The sequence below is a fragment of the Neolamprologus multifasciatus genome, chromosome 1 (genome assembly GCF_963576455.1).
Source record: "Neolamprologus multifasciatus chromosome 1, fNeoMul1.2, whole genome shotgun sequence".
NCBI classification, from domain to species: Eukaryota; Metazoa; Chordata; class Actinopteri; order Cichliformes; family Cichlidae; genus Neolamprologus; species Neolamprologus multifasciatus.
In genome coordinates, this window is record NC_140439.1 from 28,069,474 (window position 1) to 28,087,870 (window position 18,397).

Below are 18,397 nucleotides of genomic sequence, written 5' to 3' on the forward strand. Positions count from 1 at the left end.
AAAAGTATGATTTTGAGAAACAGAAACCCTTAAACCACATGGAATAACATTCAAAGATAAATGAGAAAGAGAGAGTCCTCCTCAGTATGTCATTTATAAATACAGGTATGTCTAGCCATCCGTTACTGTTACATCATGCAGAGCTATCACAGTAACAATCGTAATCATAGTCATAATAATATATCTATATTTATAAATGGCATACTAAAGCGAGGCAATGTCTATAAATGATAAATTAAGTACCTTAAAAATAAAAAAAATATATATATATACTTTCTGCTTTACAGAAAGTGCACATAAGAATAATATTTTATCAGTCATTTATCACAAGAGTAGAACATGCACTTTCTTCAGACATAGATTAGATCGCAGGGCCGCAGATCTCACTGTGACCGTCCTTCTGTAGCATCCACGCCGGTGTGTAGCTCCTCCTGACACAAAGCAGCTTTAAACCGCGGTCGGGGTGGAGCCAGTCGGTTGTCATAGCGACCGTGAAACATCAAGCCCGTTCAGAGTTCACAAGGCTAAGGTAAGACCAACATATCCATTTTCAGTGCTTTTCCACTCTGGTCTGAAATTACACTTACAGTAAAATGCTTTTGTTTGTGATCTAATAGTTGTTTTACAAGCTGCCCCTTTTTTGTCCTGAGTTAAACAGCTTTATATGACGATTTTTTTTATCTGTGGTCTCAGCTCATTGTTAGCCTCCAGGCTAACCAGCAGTGATGGGAGTGTAGTGTTGTGGATAGTTTTGTGTTGTGTGTCAGAACAATGAGGTGACTGCTGTCTCCAGATAGAAAAAGGAGTGATACACCTGCTGCTGTCAGACCTGCAGGTTTTAGGCTGTGATGTTCTCCTTTATAGTGGACAGAAAATATTTTTGTGTGGCATCTTATTGAATAAAGAACAGCTGATTGTTCTGTAAATAGTTTGAAATGGTTATTTGGAAAATCAAGGTAAAAGGTAAATGGATGCAAATAACTTTGTTGTTTGCAAACTTGTGCATAGGATTTTAAAACTGTTTATATTTGCATTTAAAGTTATGAAATATGATTCATTAAACATGTTGTGGTTGTTACAGTAAAAAATATATATATAACTTTTTCTACTCTGATTTTATGTTTTTTGTGTGATTTTAGATCAATTGTGTTAATACAGTATGTCAAAATGAAAACATAACTGTAAATTCAGACATGTGAAGTTGTGCTGAAAAGGAAGATACCAAACAAGGCAAAGTAAATATTTTTAAAGGTAAAATGTAGAGGAAACATCAAAAGTAGTTCAAAAAAATGGCCAGTCACACCCTGGACCCCAGAGGGTTAAACGTTTTTTTTTTCCTTTAAGTAACGCAATAGTTACTTTTCAAGTAATTAATTACTTTTAGAATATTGTAACTCAGTTACTAACTCAGTTACTTTTTTGAAGAAGTAACTAGTAACTATAATGAATTACTTTTTCAAAGTAACTTGCCCAACACTGCTAACCAGTGACCTCACTGAACTCTTTTTTAGCCACATCTAGGCCGTATGAATCAGTCTGTGTGTAAAGTTGTAAACTCTATGCTCTAAAGTATTTAGTGAACGACATCAAGTGTTACAAAAAGGGCTAATCTGATTCATTTTGTTATTTTATTTATTTCCAATAAATACTTTCAGCAGCATATAAATAGTATCAGTTTTTGGAATACTTTATACTGAATTAACTTCAGGGCTTTTTCTAGCTAATAAAGGGGCAGATGAGTAAAATCTATATATAGTTAAAGCAGTGAGTCTGTGTTGTCTTATTTCACAGACATCTATTTCTTTCTAAAAAAAAAAAATGTATTTCTGTTGTGGAGGTAAACAAAGACGACATGAGAGCTCTCAATTCTCTCTCCAGGTTTATTCTTCATCACAAAACAACTGAACCCACAAGCAGCAACCTCTTCCCGTACACTGGGTGTGAGTGGAGCCCACTAGTGGTCCACTATACAGTTTTATTTCTGGTCATTTGTTAACTGTAGTTGTCAAAAATGGTTACAATTTTGTTTTGATTACAGTGATGTTTCTTTGGGGTAATGCCAAAATTCTTTGTATGTTTTTGTTTTTTTCATTTGATTTCTTTGTATGCACAAAGAAAACATAAGAAATGGAATCAGCCCATAAAGCGAAGACATCCAGGGTTGAGACACCTACTTTGGAACTTACTGGTATGATGCAGGTACAAAGATCTTGACATATAAAGTTTTAAGTTTAACTATCTCATGCGTTAATTATGAGAGCCTCAGTCACGATTTTTTCCTTAGATTTTTATTCCTCTTTAAGCACAAAAAGAAAAACAACCCCAAAATGCAATTGAAATTTTGTTCATGAACCCACATTTCTCACATTTTTATATTCATGTAGCATCATGGCATCTGTTGGCACATGGCCAAAGTGAGAACTTGATTTTTGTGTAGACCAGTATGAAATATATCCAGTCAACTCTGAACCAGCAAACAGAGCGATTCCATTTTTTACAATGAAGAAAACAAAGGTTGTCAAATAAAAATAACAGTTTCGTTAAACAAAATGTAGATGTTTTCATACTCATTCTAATTTAGAAATGTGTTATTTGAAGAATTATGAATTGAAACCTGTGGGAAGATTGTAGAAATACAACTTACAGGTGTGAGTAAGTATTTTTGAGCATTTGTTATGAGATTTCATTTCACTGGTGATTCTATACGTGCAATTTCACATACTTGTGATTAATGAAATTCATGAAGTTATTGTTTCAAAATAGTGGCCGATATAAGGTGTTTAGTGGTGAGACTTGCTTCTATAAAGACTTATTTCCCTCATTTGTCAGCTCCCAGGAAACACCAACTGCCTGGCTTGCTCAGACGACGGCAGGTATCTCTGTCTGGGCCACTCCGGGGGCTTGTCTGTGTGGTGTGCGTCATCTCTGAATCGTGTTGCAGGGTGGCTGCAGGACAGGCTGGAAATGACATCTATCCAGATGACCAGTATGTCTAAGACCACGTATCTGCTTGGCACTGTTGATGATATGGGTGAGTTATGGTCCACCGGGCTTTCCTTGGGTTGCTTCTGTTGTTTATAACAATTATCTGCCATAAAAATATATCAGACAGCTGGAATTTTATAGATTAGCAAACGCACACTGACATTTGGCTGTGCAATGGCCTGGCACTGTCCAAGATGCACCCCGCCCTCTCACCCTATGACAGATAGGACAGGCACCTGTCACTATTCTTTTTATTGGCTGCTTTCACACACAATCAGACTTTGCTGCTGCCTCTGGTTAGGAATCTGTGCAGTAGGCACATTTTCTCTAAGAAGGGATGTTTGGTTTCCAAGAGCCTTGTTGGGTTACTTGGCACAATCTTAGCATAACTTAACTCCACCCAAGAAACTGTTAATTTTTAAGTCATAAAAAATATTATTCTTGCAGTCAGTCTGAGCCACTTGTATGTTAATCAGGGCATCTGATGTAATTAATGTAGTAAATGTTATTTAATTCATGTCTTTTTGTGCATTTAATGCTCCATTTTAATTTTATATTTTGTGAACCACTGCCTTAGACAGTGATGTTTTTTGAAGTGTGTAAACAGGTTCTATATTATTCAATGTTATTTATCATACTGACATCATTGCTATCATCTACAGGTGTTGCGAGAGTCTTTGGTCATCATTCAGATTCGATACACCTTCTCTGCGTTACTAACATTATGGTGTGTATTGTCACATTTTACTAAATGACTAATATAACTGGGACAGGGTGTGGTTTTCACAAATTTTTTCTGTTTTTAATTATTCAAAAAACAAAAGAAAACAAATCAATTATTTGAATAACAGGAAGATATCAACAAAAGGAGCATTTGTTTGTCATTTGAACTGTTTGAAGGGGGAAATTATGGAGCTGCATCACTCAGTTGTAAGTATGAACTTCTATTTTAGTTTTTATGATGGGATTTAGTTACAGAGTTCGCAATCGAATGCAAAATTTTATTCATTTTACGTATCCTATCAGGCGGCGGAGCTGTTTGGCTCGAGATCTACCAGTTCCCTTCAGCAGCATGGCTGAAAGAGTTGGACAATGCACAGGTAATGAGTCACAGTTTGAATTGAAATAAGAATGTGTTTTGGGTACCGAACTCTGGGAAGGAGTGCTAAGACCAAAGATTTTGAAGTCCTGGTTACATCCCAGTCTCTCTTTGTACTTTATGCCATTTGTTTTCATATTACACTTATGTTACCATCATTTTTTTTCCGGTTTTCCCATCCTTTTGGTTGTTTTTCTAGATTTTACCTCTAAACCTGAAATGCTTGGGGTATTGTCATCATCCAGCCGGGCAAGTAGCATTAACACCCAGCTAGGATTTTCATATTTAATACCTTAGGCGTATCTACTAAAAATCTTAGACAAGTTCAAATATCCATGACGTTGACCTCAAGGCCAAGGTCAGAAGTCAAATTTTCTGAAAATTTTGTGAACATGACAATTCAAGAAAGATGACACAAGGACTGTCAAATTAATATGATAAGCGTATGTATTAAAAATCTCAGTCTGAATCTCAGTAACCTCGACCTCAATGTGAGGGTCAGAGGTCAGGTTTTCTGAAAACCTTCTGAATGCAGAAGGTTGCAATAAGGAAGTTACCTAGGATTTTCAAATGTATGCAATGGATGACAATGAATCCATATTTTTTTTCACAGATTTGGCCTTTTAAAGGCAATGTGGTCCTAAACAGCCTGTTTCAGTTTAAGTATTGTTTTCAATAAATTGCATGCTCAAAAAAAATGTTTTGTCTCACTCTCATTTCTTCTTGTTGCATGTTGAAGCTCTACTTGGAACCTTGTTAAGATCCAACCATGCAAAATATGATTTTTTTGCCATTTTGCAAGTAGTCTTTTGATCGAGACTATATATTGCATGTGACTGAATCACACATTAAATAAACAGTTTTTTTTGTTTTTTTTAATCCTCAGAACCCAAACTCATCTGAATGGTCACCAGTTACCGTAATGATTCAAATCAGGCCACCAAAAATCCCAACAGGTATAACGTTTCTGTTAGAGCAGAAGCATTACATTTACACTGTGCTATAATTTAACCAAACATGCAGAGATGTATGTGGGTCTATCCGTTTTTATGTATTGTATCTCTTGTTTTTATGATTAAAATAAAAATGCAGCCAAGCAACTGACCTTCATGTTTCTGCTTTTTGGCAGAGAAGGCACTCAGTAGTCCACTTGAGACGTCGCAGCCAACAGACTTTCTGATGCACTGCTTGGCTCTGGACATAATCAGGAGCAGCAGCCATCGTTTGGAGAAGCAGAGCAGTGCAGATGAAGGAAAAAGAAAGGAAATGAATGAAAGCCCAAGGTGTGATAAAGTTCATGCCAATACAATCAGCATTCCAAAGCTAAGCTGCTTTCATTGGTTGCTCTGCTTTGTTTTGGTCAGTCTGTCTGTCTGTCCTAAAATAATCCTATGGGGCATCTCTAAAATATCACCATGGCTGAATTCTCCAGAGCTTTTCTTGATTGGGAGTTCACAGATATTCTGCAGATTGTCTGTCTGTATTAGATAATAATTATAGGCTCATTTTGTTTATATTTGTAAATGTCATCCTGCTCGCTCGCCTCAAAATTAAAAAATCTGCCCACTTTGCATCGCCAGCAGATATTTTGCTCATAGAAGTCGTCGAATGTTGTTGACTTTTAGTGGTCTCTAGTTGCCACATTGGTGCTCCTCACTTCCTGTGTGGTTGCCTTCTAAGACCTCATGTGGTTCACTAAAGAAAACTAGAATGACACTAACAGACTCATTCAGATATGCAAAGAACCACTAATCAAACCAGTCACTATATTATCAGCAAATCCAATATTAAAGACATAAGATGAGTTAGTTCTACATCTTAATATAAAGAGTAAATAAAACTCACCTGTGGGTACTCCAGCATTTGTAATCTGTCTGTCTGCAAACAATTATCTCTCTTTTGTTACATATTAGTTACTGAATCTTTTCCAGACATTGCACGTGGCACTTTCTTCTGCCCTGTGGTCCTGGTGACAGCAAAGCAGAGTTTCAGCCAGGTTTGTAACATTAAGTGTTATTGCTTAATTGCTCAACAGTAATTTAAATATGTCAAACCCATTTGGAAGTTTCCACAATAATGATCCTTCTGTCTTTCTGACCTTATATGTATGATTGATGAACTGATTGAAAGTCACAAGGGTATCCTCCTGCTTTGGATTTTATTTGTTATGCATTCAACAGTCAGATCCATTAAAGACATATTCAAGTCTGTATGCAGACCATGCTCCTGTTAATGTCATTTTCACTGTCTGACCTTTTCTTAGGATTACCTGTCGCTGTTGCTGTGTGGTGGAGTGGCAGCTGTAATCTTCTTCAGTATTTCCTAAAAAAAACACCAAAGAGCAGCCCAAGTATGATATTTTATTAATTAAGAGATAAGTCTAGATACTAAGAACAAAAGCTTTAAAGAGTGCTGATATTACAGCATACTTTTCTTTACACCAGTGAGATTATTTTAAGGTTTTGGAATGGCCTTCTGTTTGATGCAGATGTGGACCCAATGCCAGATGTATTGTGGCCAAACGCAAAGGAAATCCTCTGCTCAGCTGTTAGTAAATGCAACCACTACATCGCTCTTGGGCTCAGTGATGCCTTGGTGTGTGTCTGGGACAGGCGATCCGGTGAGTAAATCCTACGGGGCAGCTCTAAACTGTCACCATGGCTGAATTCTCCAGAGCTTTCTTTGATTGGGAGTTTACAGAGTTTCTGCAGACATCCTTGTTTTCCGTTAAAATGAAATCTGGAAAATAGAACATGTGAACATCAGTTCACATGTTCTATTTTGCTTCTCCATTTCATAGTCACAATGTTTAGAATAGGAAATCACTTTGACCCCCCCCCCCCCCCCCCCCCCCCCGGAAGGAATCAATGCTAAAGGTGAGCCCTGTATCAAAACTTCTCATATGAGTTCCTTTGACAAGCAACTTATCCCAAGTGGTGATATGACCGCTGAAAGTTTACTTAAATGCAATTTTGGAAGATTTCTCCAGTAAATTATCAGGGTACCAATTCTTTTTCCTGTTTCTCTACCTCTTCAATATTAAATTGCTGCCGTTGTTGAAACTATGATATATCCCACGATCTTGATGTTTAAAGTAATATGAATGAGAATATGAGTAATATGCTGAAGAAAAAAAAAGATTTTGGCTCTAGCTCATGACACTCAGGAATGAGTTTAAAATTTGTCTTGTACTTTAGTTAGATATGAGGGCTCAAAACTACTAAAAAAAAATAATATAAATCAAAAGCCACCAAAGTTTTACTCACACATGTGTATTTAAAGGGGCCTGTAAAATTGGCAGGGCTATTTTTTAATATATTCTAAAGTTCTTATACAAAAAAAATTAAATGTTCTCAGGAAGTTAGATGAAAAGCAATGATTGGTTTCCTCACAGAATATCCATTTCTTCTATTCTGTGTCTCTGCAAACACATGGACAGAAAAGGCAGACATCCTTTTGTCTCCCTTACTGACACTTAATAATACTGACACAACAGTGTCAGTATTATTAAGTGTTTCCACAGTTAAACACGCATCCAGCTGTGCACATGACAACACAGTTCAGCTAATAATCAGGTTCTCAGTAAGCTGACAGATATATTTATTCTCCAACAAAAACATGACTGAAAACAATAATTAGCATGAGTCAGATAGCAGAAAAATACAGTTTCTGATGTAACATCTATGAGGCTAAAAGTCTTAAAGCTTTTTATTTATTTCTATTCTAAACTAATTTTAGCCTGTTTATTCCTCTTTGTTTTTATTTCCAGGGGCTCCATTGTCTCTCGTTTTAATGCCAGAAGCAAACAGCGCCTTATTCAGGGTACAGTTTGTGGATTGCTGCCCTGTGACTAATGATGACTTCCAGATTTTTACTGCTGAAAAAGTCCATCTTTTGATATTGTGTAAAAGTGGAGCAATTCAAACGGTCACAACTGGAAGGGGGACAAAACCCAGCACAAAGCAGCTCTCTAAAAGGTTGTCTAAGTTTTACATGCGTGGTAGCGTGGCATTGTATTAGATTAAAAGTTTACACATCACTTTATGTGTCTGTTCAGGCCAAAGGACAGCAAGGACCTCCCAACTGTCACTGCGTCAGCACAGTTCCTGCAGGGATTGGTAGGAATACTCAAGCTGTTGATAAAAATATACAATGGATTGCCATAATACTTATAATGAGGTCAGTGTATGGGCAAATAACCCTTGTGAGACAAAAGCTCAGGCTTGAGACTGCACTAAATGCATGGGCATAATTTTGTGCTGGACATTGGGGGGTGTCAAGATCTCTGTCTAAATAAATAAATAAATCTGGGTAAATTCCCAGACGATTAAACGTGCAACTATTTTGCTGGTAATAACTGAAAAGAGTAAAGAAAATCAACAGCCTATTTATGCAAGATCATTCATATTTTTATTGGGAGGTTATATTGGCTGGGTCTGATTATTGGGGGGGTCATAACCCCCCTGGAAATTACGCCCCTGACTAAATGCACCATTGGACCATTATGATGTAAAGGTTCAGTGGACCCAGTATAAGATAAATGGGTTATTTTGATTGAAAGTCATGCAGAGCTACTGAAGTAGGGTTCAAAAATAGAAGTAAGCACTAGGAAATCAACACAATAGGTTCCCTTTAATGACTTTAAGTTCTTATCTTACTGTCTCATTTTTCCTGCCTCTGTGAGTCACTTGTAATGCAAAGGAGTGGAAAACTGTCCATCCAAGATGTCATCAACAACACCACTGTGTGCTTCCTGACTCCTCCCACAACTCATCTCATTACGACTCCCCACAGTCCAATTTATGCGCTGAACTCCAAACAGCAGAGTCTGTTCATACGAGGTAAACCCAAACACCATTTTATGATAACAGCATGTTCCTGGATTAATGTTAGAACAATACTGTAAATAAAGGGTTTTTTTATTTCTCATCCAGGTGACCAGGACACCAGTGTTACATCTGAAGAAAGGGGCCAGAGCCAGCTTTTCGTCTTCCGTTTTGCAGAGTCTGACATCTTTAAGCAGCACGTTGTTTCATATCCTGAGTCCACACGACAGCAGCAAACTCTGAGCTACGACACCTTAAAGGAAACCTGCAATCTCTACCTTCAGAAAAGGTTAGCATTGTCTTTGTACTGTATGCAGACTGTTCTTGAACTCCACAAATGACTTGTATTTGAATAATAAAGTAGCATCGTGTTTTTCCTGCATTTTCATGTGAAGAGCACAGTCTGTGGAGGAAAGGAACAAAACTCTGACACAGACATGGGAGCAGCTGCAGGAAAATCCAATGAAGAATTGCAGCAAATGATAAAGATACTAATAAAGTGATTCCCACCATCTGTAAAGCACTACTCACCCAGACACAAAGTGGAGGATCCTATTAAATATTATTTCTTTAATTGATAAACTTAGCAAATATAAATATAGAACTGCTGAAATTGTCTTAAGATGTTGTCCTTGTTTTCTGTTATTTAAATATTTTTGATGCATTTGAATTGTAAACTGAAATTGTTTTATTAAAACATGAATAATTTTGAGAATCTGTTTCCTGGTGTATGGGCACACACAAAGACTGCATGTAAAAGATGAGTAGCTTCCAGATTAGAAAAGAGAAGCCAAGGGGAACTCATTTAAACCTGTAGTTTTTCTAATTGCCAGCAGGGGGCGAGTCCTTTAGTTGCTTTTGTAAGTACCTGCAGGAAACTGAACTTTTGTTCTTTTGGTCTATGACCTCATTAAATTTTCTCCTGATAGGTTTATGAACATCATGCTCATTTTGGAGACTAACAACTAATGTGTAGTCTCCAAAATGAGCATGATGTTCATAGAGGGAAATAAGGTTTCATGCCTGTGATATTTGCAGTAAATGTTCATGATTTCGGATACAAAGTTGCTGAAACATGGTCCTCTCACAGCAACACTTACCTGGGAGAACTCATAGATCCAAATGTGACTCAAACCATGAATGTCAGGTTTTTATTTTATTTCAAGTAAGATCAGATTTCAGGCATTAAATGTGACTTGTAGAAAAATGGTCCTTGCTTTTATATCTGCTGAGCTCGAGGGACATTTATTTAAAGGATGAGTGTATGCAAGCTGAGCTCAGTCGCAGCATGTTGACATTTTGTTGCCTTTTGGGCCTTGAATGTGTCATAAGTCATGTTTTCAGAAGACAGGAAAAAAAAATGTTATGCAATAAAATTAACTAAAATAATTACACAGTGTAGCTTAAGACTATTTATTGTTTATACTCAGCTATCTTTTTTGGCAAACAAAAACATTTTTCTAGAGGGGAACATGATCAGGTGGTGTCTGAATTTAATGAGCACTGAGGTAAAAATTAGATGACAGGTAAGATCTGAGATGATATTAGGAACAGTTGAATCACTGAATTATAATGTGGGGTCCTGTTTATATACTTTAAAAGACTTCCCATTCATTCAATTCTTTTCTCTTTTTTTTGAAACAGGGTTGTACACAGTTGTGTAATTCTCTTTCATTTCCTTTCATCTTATGAAAGCACACTGCCACATCTCTCCATAAAAGTGAACAAGATACTGATACCGTTTTTAATATCTGACTGAAAGCCTCATTTGAATTTCTAATTTGAATTTCTAAGAGGCTTTAAAAAGACTTGAGACCAGAAGCCCTCATGTCATGACTCAGAAGGCAACAATAGCTCAGGTGTTCCATTCAGAGAGCTTGGCAGGTTTTCGTGTCAGTATTAGATGTGCACCAAGAAAAGAATCTGTGAAAAAAAGCTTCTGACATGAAATAAAGCTCCTGCTATGAAGCAAAGACTTCATAAGGTTGATTTTTTTTGGTCTGTTATCTTTGATGATTTGAGTTTTTCCCACTCAGATTAACTGATGTCTTTTACCTTTATTCTTCCTTGGGATAATCTGAAAGTGCTAACACACAAACAAAACAGCCAATGTCAGTTTTCCCTTGTTGGTTTATTTTCTGCCCTTAAAGCCAAATGAAACCTGAATTAAAGTTGTTAAATTAATTTAAAAACAAAGGATTCATAACAGTTCTGTTTTTACTCATGTACTCTGAGCACTTTCAGGAGAATCAGATCCATCCAAAGTGCCCTTTTATCACATGTAGCACAGATGGTCCTCTTCAGATTGAGCTGCTTTTTCTTTTTTTCAAAGTCACACATTTCAAAATTCAAATTTGAAAATTGTCTGTTCATTTTATCACGATTGTTCTGACAAGTTTTGATTTCTAATCTTCTTGCTAATATTTTACATATAAATATGTACTAATTGGTTGATTAATAAAATGACTGACTCCTTAATATATGATGGTATCAATCACAAGCTGAGGCCAACAACAAAATCCAGTATTTTGACTAAGGTTATAATTCAGTTCCAGATTTTCCTGATCCAGTTGGCACGCACTAGCAGATGAATGATACAGGCATCATTTAGAAAGAAGATTCAATTTCTTATCTCAGTTTGAAATTAAATGCAACCTCCAAAGTCTTTCATGTTCATATATAGTCCTCATAAAATGCTGGTATGCTACTATTTTGTAAGAGATGAATTTCTGCATTTTTTTGTATCATTTACATTTTTTTGTAAATAATAGATGCTGCTTTTTAAGAAATGTTTTCAGAATCACTCCCAAATGATCGTCCAACAGTCATCTCCAGCTGCACGAACGTGCACTTCTCAGTTTCTTTGCTCTAAACTTGAGCTCTCTTTTAATGAGAGCCAAAGAGGATTTTAATTTTGTCACATTTCCAGGGCACAAATGGCCTTTTCCATCTGAGGTTATGATTCATCGCTGATTATAGGCAGCTCTCCCCTCTGGGGACAGAGACAGACATGGGTTTGCATGACATCTGCACACAAATCCCATATAACTGCTGTCCAACACAAATTCTTTTACTTAAGACATTTCCAGCAGCAAAAATCACTCCACCAGCTGAATACATTTAATTTCAGATGGTCACAAATTGTAATTTACAGAAAATACAAAGTCCTTTATTTTTCGCAAATGCAAAAATATTATTGTTGAAATGAGATTTGCAGATGATGTGTTTAAAGACTGGTAGAAAGATAGTTTTTGAGGAATATATAAAGTTGTATTTTGTGTTTAAAAACACTAGGTACCATAATAGTTGTAACTTATGTAAAAAAAAAAAAAAAAGAAAGAAAGAAATCTTAAAAAATACAAAATATTATGATGGCTAATATTTGGCAATGCACTGGCACAAACTCTGGACCATAAATACTGAACTGCAATGATCAAAGTGATTTTCTAAATTGCTTATATTGTAGGACCAAATTTCAGACAGTCTCTTTACTCTTATTTGGGCATCAAATACTGTCTGCAAGGGCTATTGGACTGTTTAATAGTTGCATACCCAACTAAAAGTCTGGCTTGTTTTAAAAAAAAATGAAAACAAACTTCACTCTGACACAGCTGGATTTTATTTATTGAGATCTTACAAAGCATTGATTTTAATCCTGTAATATGATCACTGTTTATTTTCTGAAGCTTTTTCCAATATCATACAAAATTATCAATTTTCCAGCATTCAGCCATTTTTGGCCTTTGTATTTTATACATACTCTCATTGGCCACTTTATGTATTCCGATTGGTACCTGACTAGTACTGGATTGTACCCTCACTTCCTTTCAAAGTTGCCTAAATACTTCATGCCACAGATACGAGAAGGTGCTGGAAACATTCCTCAGAGATTTTGGTCCATAGCATCACACAGTTGCTGCACATTTGTCAGCTACACATCTATGATGAGATTCAAAGCCAACTGTTTCTTAAACACTCTAACTAGCACCAGCAACCATGCCATGTTCAAATTCAAAGTTCAAAGTCACCTGTCGTCTTCATTGTGATGGTCAGTTGAAAAACTTTAGCTGTTCATCTTGATCATGTGTATCTAATTAAGTGGTGAGTGTAAGAGAATGAGAGTACCCTACATATGAGAGCATTATACTGAATAAATATGAGGAAATAAAACAGTAAAACCAATACTATATTCTTCTCATAAAATGCACTCAGCACTGGACTGGTGAGTTTTTCTGTCTGTGTCGTTGTCGGCTGTTAGAAAGCTGCTCCTCGGTGGGGTCCACTCTGCTTTGCACAGCAGGAGCCTCTCAGGGCTGGCAGGGCTCACCTCCCGTTTCAGTGACAAAGAGTTGGCAGCACAACTAAAAGACCCAGTTATGACCGTGTTGTTTTCCAGATCAGCCGATGTTGTGGTGCCGGTATAAAACCTCCGGAGCCCCTTTCTGAAGTGGATGGTGAATAGGCCGTAGATGAGCGGGTCCAGGCAGGCGTTGACAAGCCCAAAGATGAACAGGATGTGAGTTAAGGAGTGGGAAACCTTCCCCTCCAGGTCGTCAGGGAAGAACCAGTACCACAGGCCCAGCAGGTAGTATGGAGTCCAGCAGATGATGAAAGACAGAACAATCACAATACTCATTTTCAGAGTTCTCATCCGGGCTCTCGGGATGTTATTCTTTGAACACCGCAGGTGCATTTCACTGGAAGGTACTGGAACCAGAACAGAGGACAGAAACAAAATGTAGTGCACATTTAAAATGCTATGAACACAAACCTTTATTGTTTTTTAAGTTATTATTTTTGATTAATTATTGGCTCGAGGTAAGCAGATGTTCACTTTGAGAGTACTGTGATACTGAGGGGATAGTCAAAGGCCTTTGCCAACTTTACTCATGAATGATTTAGTCATTGAATTCTTGTTTTTTCATTCAGCTTTAGCTTCTACAGCGATCTTGTTATTTGTTTAGTTCTCTTACTCTTTCCCTGTCTGCTCCTCCCCCTTTCTAGTCTTTCTATGGCCCTCCTGTATTGTTTCGTTCTTTTGGGAGTTCAGCTGGTAATCACCAGTATTTGGATTCTTCACCTGGAGACACTTATGGAATTTATGGCTGGTCAGACTGCCGCTCATTTAATATTTAATAGATTATTTCTTCTTTACATCTAAACTAAACTGAAACTTACAGTTGTCCTTTTTCAGTCGTCTGGAGATCTCACAGAAGATCCTGGTGTAACAGGTAATCATGATGACCAGCGGCAGCAGGAACAGGCAGCAAAACGTGAACATGTTGTAGGCTGTTTCATGCCAGTGGGTGACAAAGCTCCCCCGTGTTGTGCACTGAGTAAAGTCCTCGGGATGGATGATGGTCACATTGTGAAAAAGGAACATCTGAGGAGGGAAAAGGTGACATTTAGAAAAGGATTTTTAGTCATATGAAGTAACACATGAGCTACTTTCACATGTTTACTGATATCTTTGTTCACAGCTGCTTTTACACATCAAACAGCTGGGAATGGATGCTGTTTCAGGAAGAAACTTCAAGGGTCAGATTACCCCGGTTCAAAATCAGCCTTGTGTGGCTTTAAGTCCTGCTGATAGTTCATCATTTTGTATTGTTTCTGTAGCAGAAATTAGTGAAAATTATACTGCCAACATACCACTGGAAATAAGTGAGAATGAATTAACCCTGCTGCACTAATGTCACATTGACTTTTAAAAAATTGTTTACAGTTATTTGCAAAGAGAAAACTACTACTAAGTTGGATTTTGATCATATGAGGATAATACATTTTACCAAGCTACTGTCTCTCAGAGCGCTAAATAACATCTTTTACTGCTTGTGCCTGACAAAGTTTTATCTCCATCCTGTTTTCAGGGAGCTCATGAACCTTTAGAAGGTGTTACAAAAGTTGGAATAAGCCATGCAAACCTGTGAAATGAAGCTATAGTTAACTGGTTTTAACCCTGCTGTCCTTAACTAGGCATAATTCTATAGTGCATAAGCAAGTGCTGACTCTGAGCGTGAACTGGACGGTGTATAACAAAGGTTTATTATTTATTTTAAACAGCAGCTTTGTATAATTACACCTCTTAGACCTCTAATTTATTTGAGCCTAATCCAAAAATTAGGAACTTCTTCTCTTAGAGAAGGGTGATCTATTTAAATATCTTATCCTTAGGCTTCATCACCGGGTAATTTAACATGCCTGTCTTTGAACTGTGGACGGAAACTGAAGGAACCCCATGCAGGCACAGGGAGAACAACACAGAAATTACTCAGCTGGCAGTGCTAACCAGTGTGTCCTCCTTCTATGAACACGAACAGTTTAATTTGATTTAGTTCCAAATTACGCAGCGCACACCTGCAGGTTCAAACACCACACACCTACTCGATGATTTTAACAGGTGCTAAGAAACACTGACAAAAAGGACAGATTGCAATCAATACCTTCTTTTTGTTTAAAGTCAGTTCGTGACTCATGAACAGAATGAAATGAAAAAATATAACAGGCTCATTCAGCTGATGTTCTCACAAACACAAAGAAAAATGCTACCTGCACTCCAAATGCAACAGTATCCCTCTGTTATGTATTCTTGGACAACAAGAACACAGCAGCTTCATGCTGGGTCTGTGATACAATACCCGTAACCAGGATAGATTGTGGGATTTGTTCATTTTCATAAAAATAAATAAAGCTACATTATCCTTTGAGTAAATGACCCCTTACTGTTGACTTTGGTGCTTCTTTCAGCAGTTTTCCACACTGGGATGAATGTGTCGCAGGGAGCTCTTTATTTCAGACTGCCTCTATACTTTTTGTTCAGAAAATTATTATTTATGAAAGATTGTACTAAAGCAGGGAGTGGAGTTAAACCTCCTTTAGAGAGGATGACAAGCAGTTTAATGGCCTGATTGAATTCAAATTAGTCCTGATCATTGCCTCTGCTGTCAGCGGGAATGCCTGACCTTACCTGAGGGACAGACAGCACAACGCTCATAACCCAAGCCACAGTGAGCATGATTCTGTTCCTCTTTCTGGCCTTATTGATGGCCAGAGGGTTGAGGATGGCTGACTGCCTATCCAGACTGATTACAACTGTGACAAAGGCGCAGGAGTACATCGCCTGCAGCTTAAGAAACATCAGCAGCCTGCAGGCAAAGTCTCCGGCAAGCCACTGAACTGTGATGTTCCACACCGCATCTACGGGCATCACGATGAAGGTCACGAGCAGATCCGCCATCGTCAGGTTGACAATCAGCACCCTCACGTGGGATTTTCGTTTCCCATCTATGCGAGCCGCCCACAGCACTGCCAGGTTACAAAAGGCAGATATGCCACAGAGGATGAAGGTGATGATCACTCTCGCTTTCGCCGCTGTACTGAATGTGGGCAGCTGAGGGGCCACGCCCCTCGCTGTCCAGTTTGAAAGGGCAGAGGAGCAGTTGCAGCTGGTATCAAGTTGGTGGTCTGCCACCAGTTGATACATAACCGCTGCAGGGTCACACAGAGAGGCGTTCATTTTCTGAAGCTCAGGGGAAGGAACATTGTGCTCATCCACCATGAAGGTCAACACTGGAAATAGGAGAAAAGCAATAAAAGGGAATCACCAAGGGACCAGAATAAGTGTGTTACAAGACAAACAGAAACAGCCCATAAATGATGGCAGCATATCAAGAGGAAGTAATATGCATGTATGGACGCCCAATGTGCACTGAGCTGGAAAGATGGAGCTAACAGACTGTGAGGACCAAAGTCAGCTAATGCAATAGCTGAAACTTTTCTACAAATGTGCTTTCATGTTTTCCCAGAGTGCACACAAGAAGTCTAATATTCACCCAAAGCTTACCGAGAATTTCTTTAAAAACCAAAGACAGATTTGAAAAAAACAAAGCAAAAATGAAGATTATTGTATATTATTAAATATTAAATCAGGAGCATTTAAAAAGAAAAAGAAAAACATGATGGTGACCATATCATTAAATGGTGTTTTGTGAGCCCCATTACCAAATATGAAACATTACAGTGATGCTACCTGCATAACACCACGAAACGTTTAAATCTAAGAGTTCAGTCAAGACCATAAAATATAAGGAAGCTTCACAACAGCGTGAAGGCCTCACCAGCATCATGTCTGCTTTGCGTCAGTAGCAAAATAAGCAATATGTTATATTCTAATGTGCATGTGTTTTATAGCTGTAATAAAACAGGAAATATTACACACTATAGAAAAACAGTTTCAGTATAATAATAATAAATTTGTAGTTAGTAAATCGACGAATCTGGCGTCCTTATATCCAAATAGACCTAAAATCTTTACTGCACACATCTTATCAGAGTTCTCTGTTTTTTAAATGAGAGCCATTGATTAGAAGACACCGTGCACTGTTTATCCGGAGGATCTGGAGCCCCAAAACGAGATTAACACCACATCCACTGGACATTTTGCAGTTGTACAGGGCTGTGCTTTGTATTAAACTGGTAACCTTCACCGGAGGCATGTTATTTTACAGACTTGTTTAAAAAAAAAAAAAAAAAAACGCAAAGCAATGCGTAAAAATCATCATCTTAAAATCGTTCTTAATAAATTCATTCAATAAACAAAACAGACAGCGTGCTATTAAAAATGGAAAAAAAGACAAACTTACATGGAGTGATACCGTGTTTCTCCGAGGGTTTAAAAATCACCGCGGGACTAAAAGAGCTTCGTGTGTTAGTGCGTTAATGTGCGTTTGTCTTCCACAGGTATGCTGCTGCAAGTTTACAAAGTCCGCAGGTTCAGCCGTCCGGCTCTTCTGCTCCATATGCTCCGCCCTTATCCATACACACCAATCAGAGACGTGTGAGATACCCCCCCCCCCCCCTCCCGGCGGGTCTGACCACAGCTTCATAAGCCAACAGCCCACTCAAGTGGTTAGGACGCATAACTGTGATGAATGATGACAAGGCAGACAAAAAACGATAGTTTGGATGAGAGTTGTGGTGTGATACCCTCCAGTCAGCCCCATCTCATAAAAATGGTTCATGAGATCATCGGGGAAAGACAGCTGAGGCTTAGAAACATTATGCGTGACAAACATCTGAAGATTTTGAGATGCGCTGTCCACAGAAAGTTTATTTTGTCCACAGAAAAATTAGTTTTTTCTTTTTTTATTTGACCGGTGGTTGTATGAGTGCAGATTATGTGCCCCAGTGACCATTAAAACATAAGCCTTGATTTAATTTTTAAAACCAAAAGCTGCTTCTGAAAGATCATCTTTGTCTCTCTATTAATGTGTTGGCTTCTGTACAGCATGATCAATAATTGGATCAATCTGAAGGCTGAAAGTGGAAAAAAGTCCCTGAGCTCACTTGAAATCTGACTTTAAGGTGTGAAGAGCTGCCAGCAGCATTTGCTGCATCACAGTTTGCATATGCGTAACCCTATATTTTATCCTCATTTAACAAAGCAAAGCAAACAAATAAATAAATCTAGTCAATACCATAAACCAGT

At 37.8% G+C, this 18,397-nt stretch overlaps 2 protein-coding genes across 9 annotated transcripts; one reads left to right on the plus strand and one right to left on the minus strand.

Annotated features, from left to right (window-relative positions):
• Window positions 1–268: 268 nt before the first annotated feature.
• On the plus strand, window positions 269–9,625 carry wdr93 (WD repeat domain 93). 8 transcript variants are annotated; one of them, XM_085157092.1, is made up of 17 exons: window positions 277–529; window positions 1,879–1,940; window positions 2,116–2,199; window positions 2,830–3,031; window positions 3,648–3,712; window positions 3,837–3,915; window positions 4,012–4,085; window positions 4,971–5,040; window positions 5,214–5,367; window positions 6,016–6,080; window positions 6,348–6,434; window positions 6,573–6,704; window positions 7,854–8,061; window positions 8,142–8,202; window positions 8,769–8,925; window positions 9,019–9,199; window positions 9,275–9,625. In XM_085157092.1, exons 3-17 carry the CDS (start codon window positions 2,128–2,130, stop codon window positions 9,411–9,413), a joined length of 1,746 nt encoding a protein of 581 aa, XP_085013218.1. In that variant the 5' UTR covers window positions 277–529; window positions 1,879–1,940; window positions 2,116–2,127; the 3' UTR covers window positions 9,414–9,625. The 8 variants fall into 8 exon arrangements, with proteins under 8 accessions (XP_085013251.1, XP_085013244.1, XP_085013218.1 ...); XM_085157134.1 differs by having other exon boundaries at window positions 282–529; window positions 9,306–9,625; XM_085157108.1 differs by lacking the exon at window positions 1,879–1,940.
• Window positions 9,626–12,267: 2,642 nt separating this feature from the next.
• LOC146525922 (gonadotropin-releasing hormone II receptor-like) lies at window positions 12,268–17,714 on the minus strand. Its single transcript, XM_085163018.1, has 4 exons — window positions 17,553–17,714; window positions 15,878–16,479; window positions 14,089–14,293; window positions 12,268–13,617 (listed from the first exon to the last, which is right to left on the minus strand). The coding sequence occupies exons 2-4, from the start codon at window positions 16,466–16,468 to the stop codon at window positions 13,106–13,108; spliced, it is 1,308 nt and encodes a 435-aa protein (XP_085019144.1). The 5' UTR covers window positions 16,469–16,479; window positions 17,553–17,714; the 3' UTR covers window positions 12,268–13,105.
• Window positions 17,715–18,397: the final 683 nt, after the last annotated feature.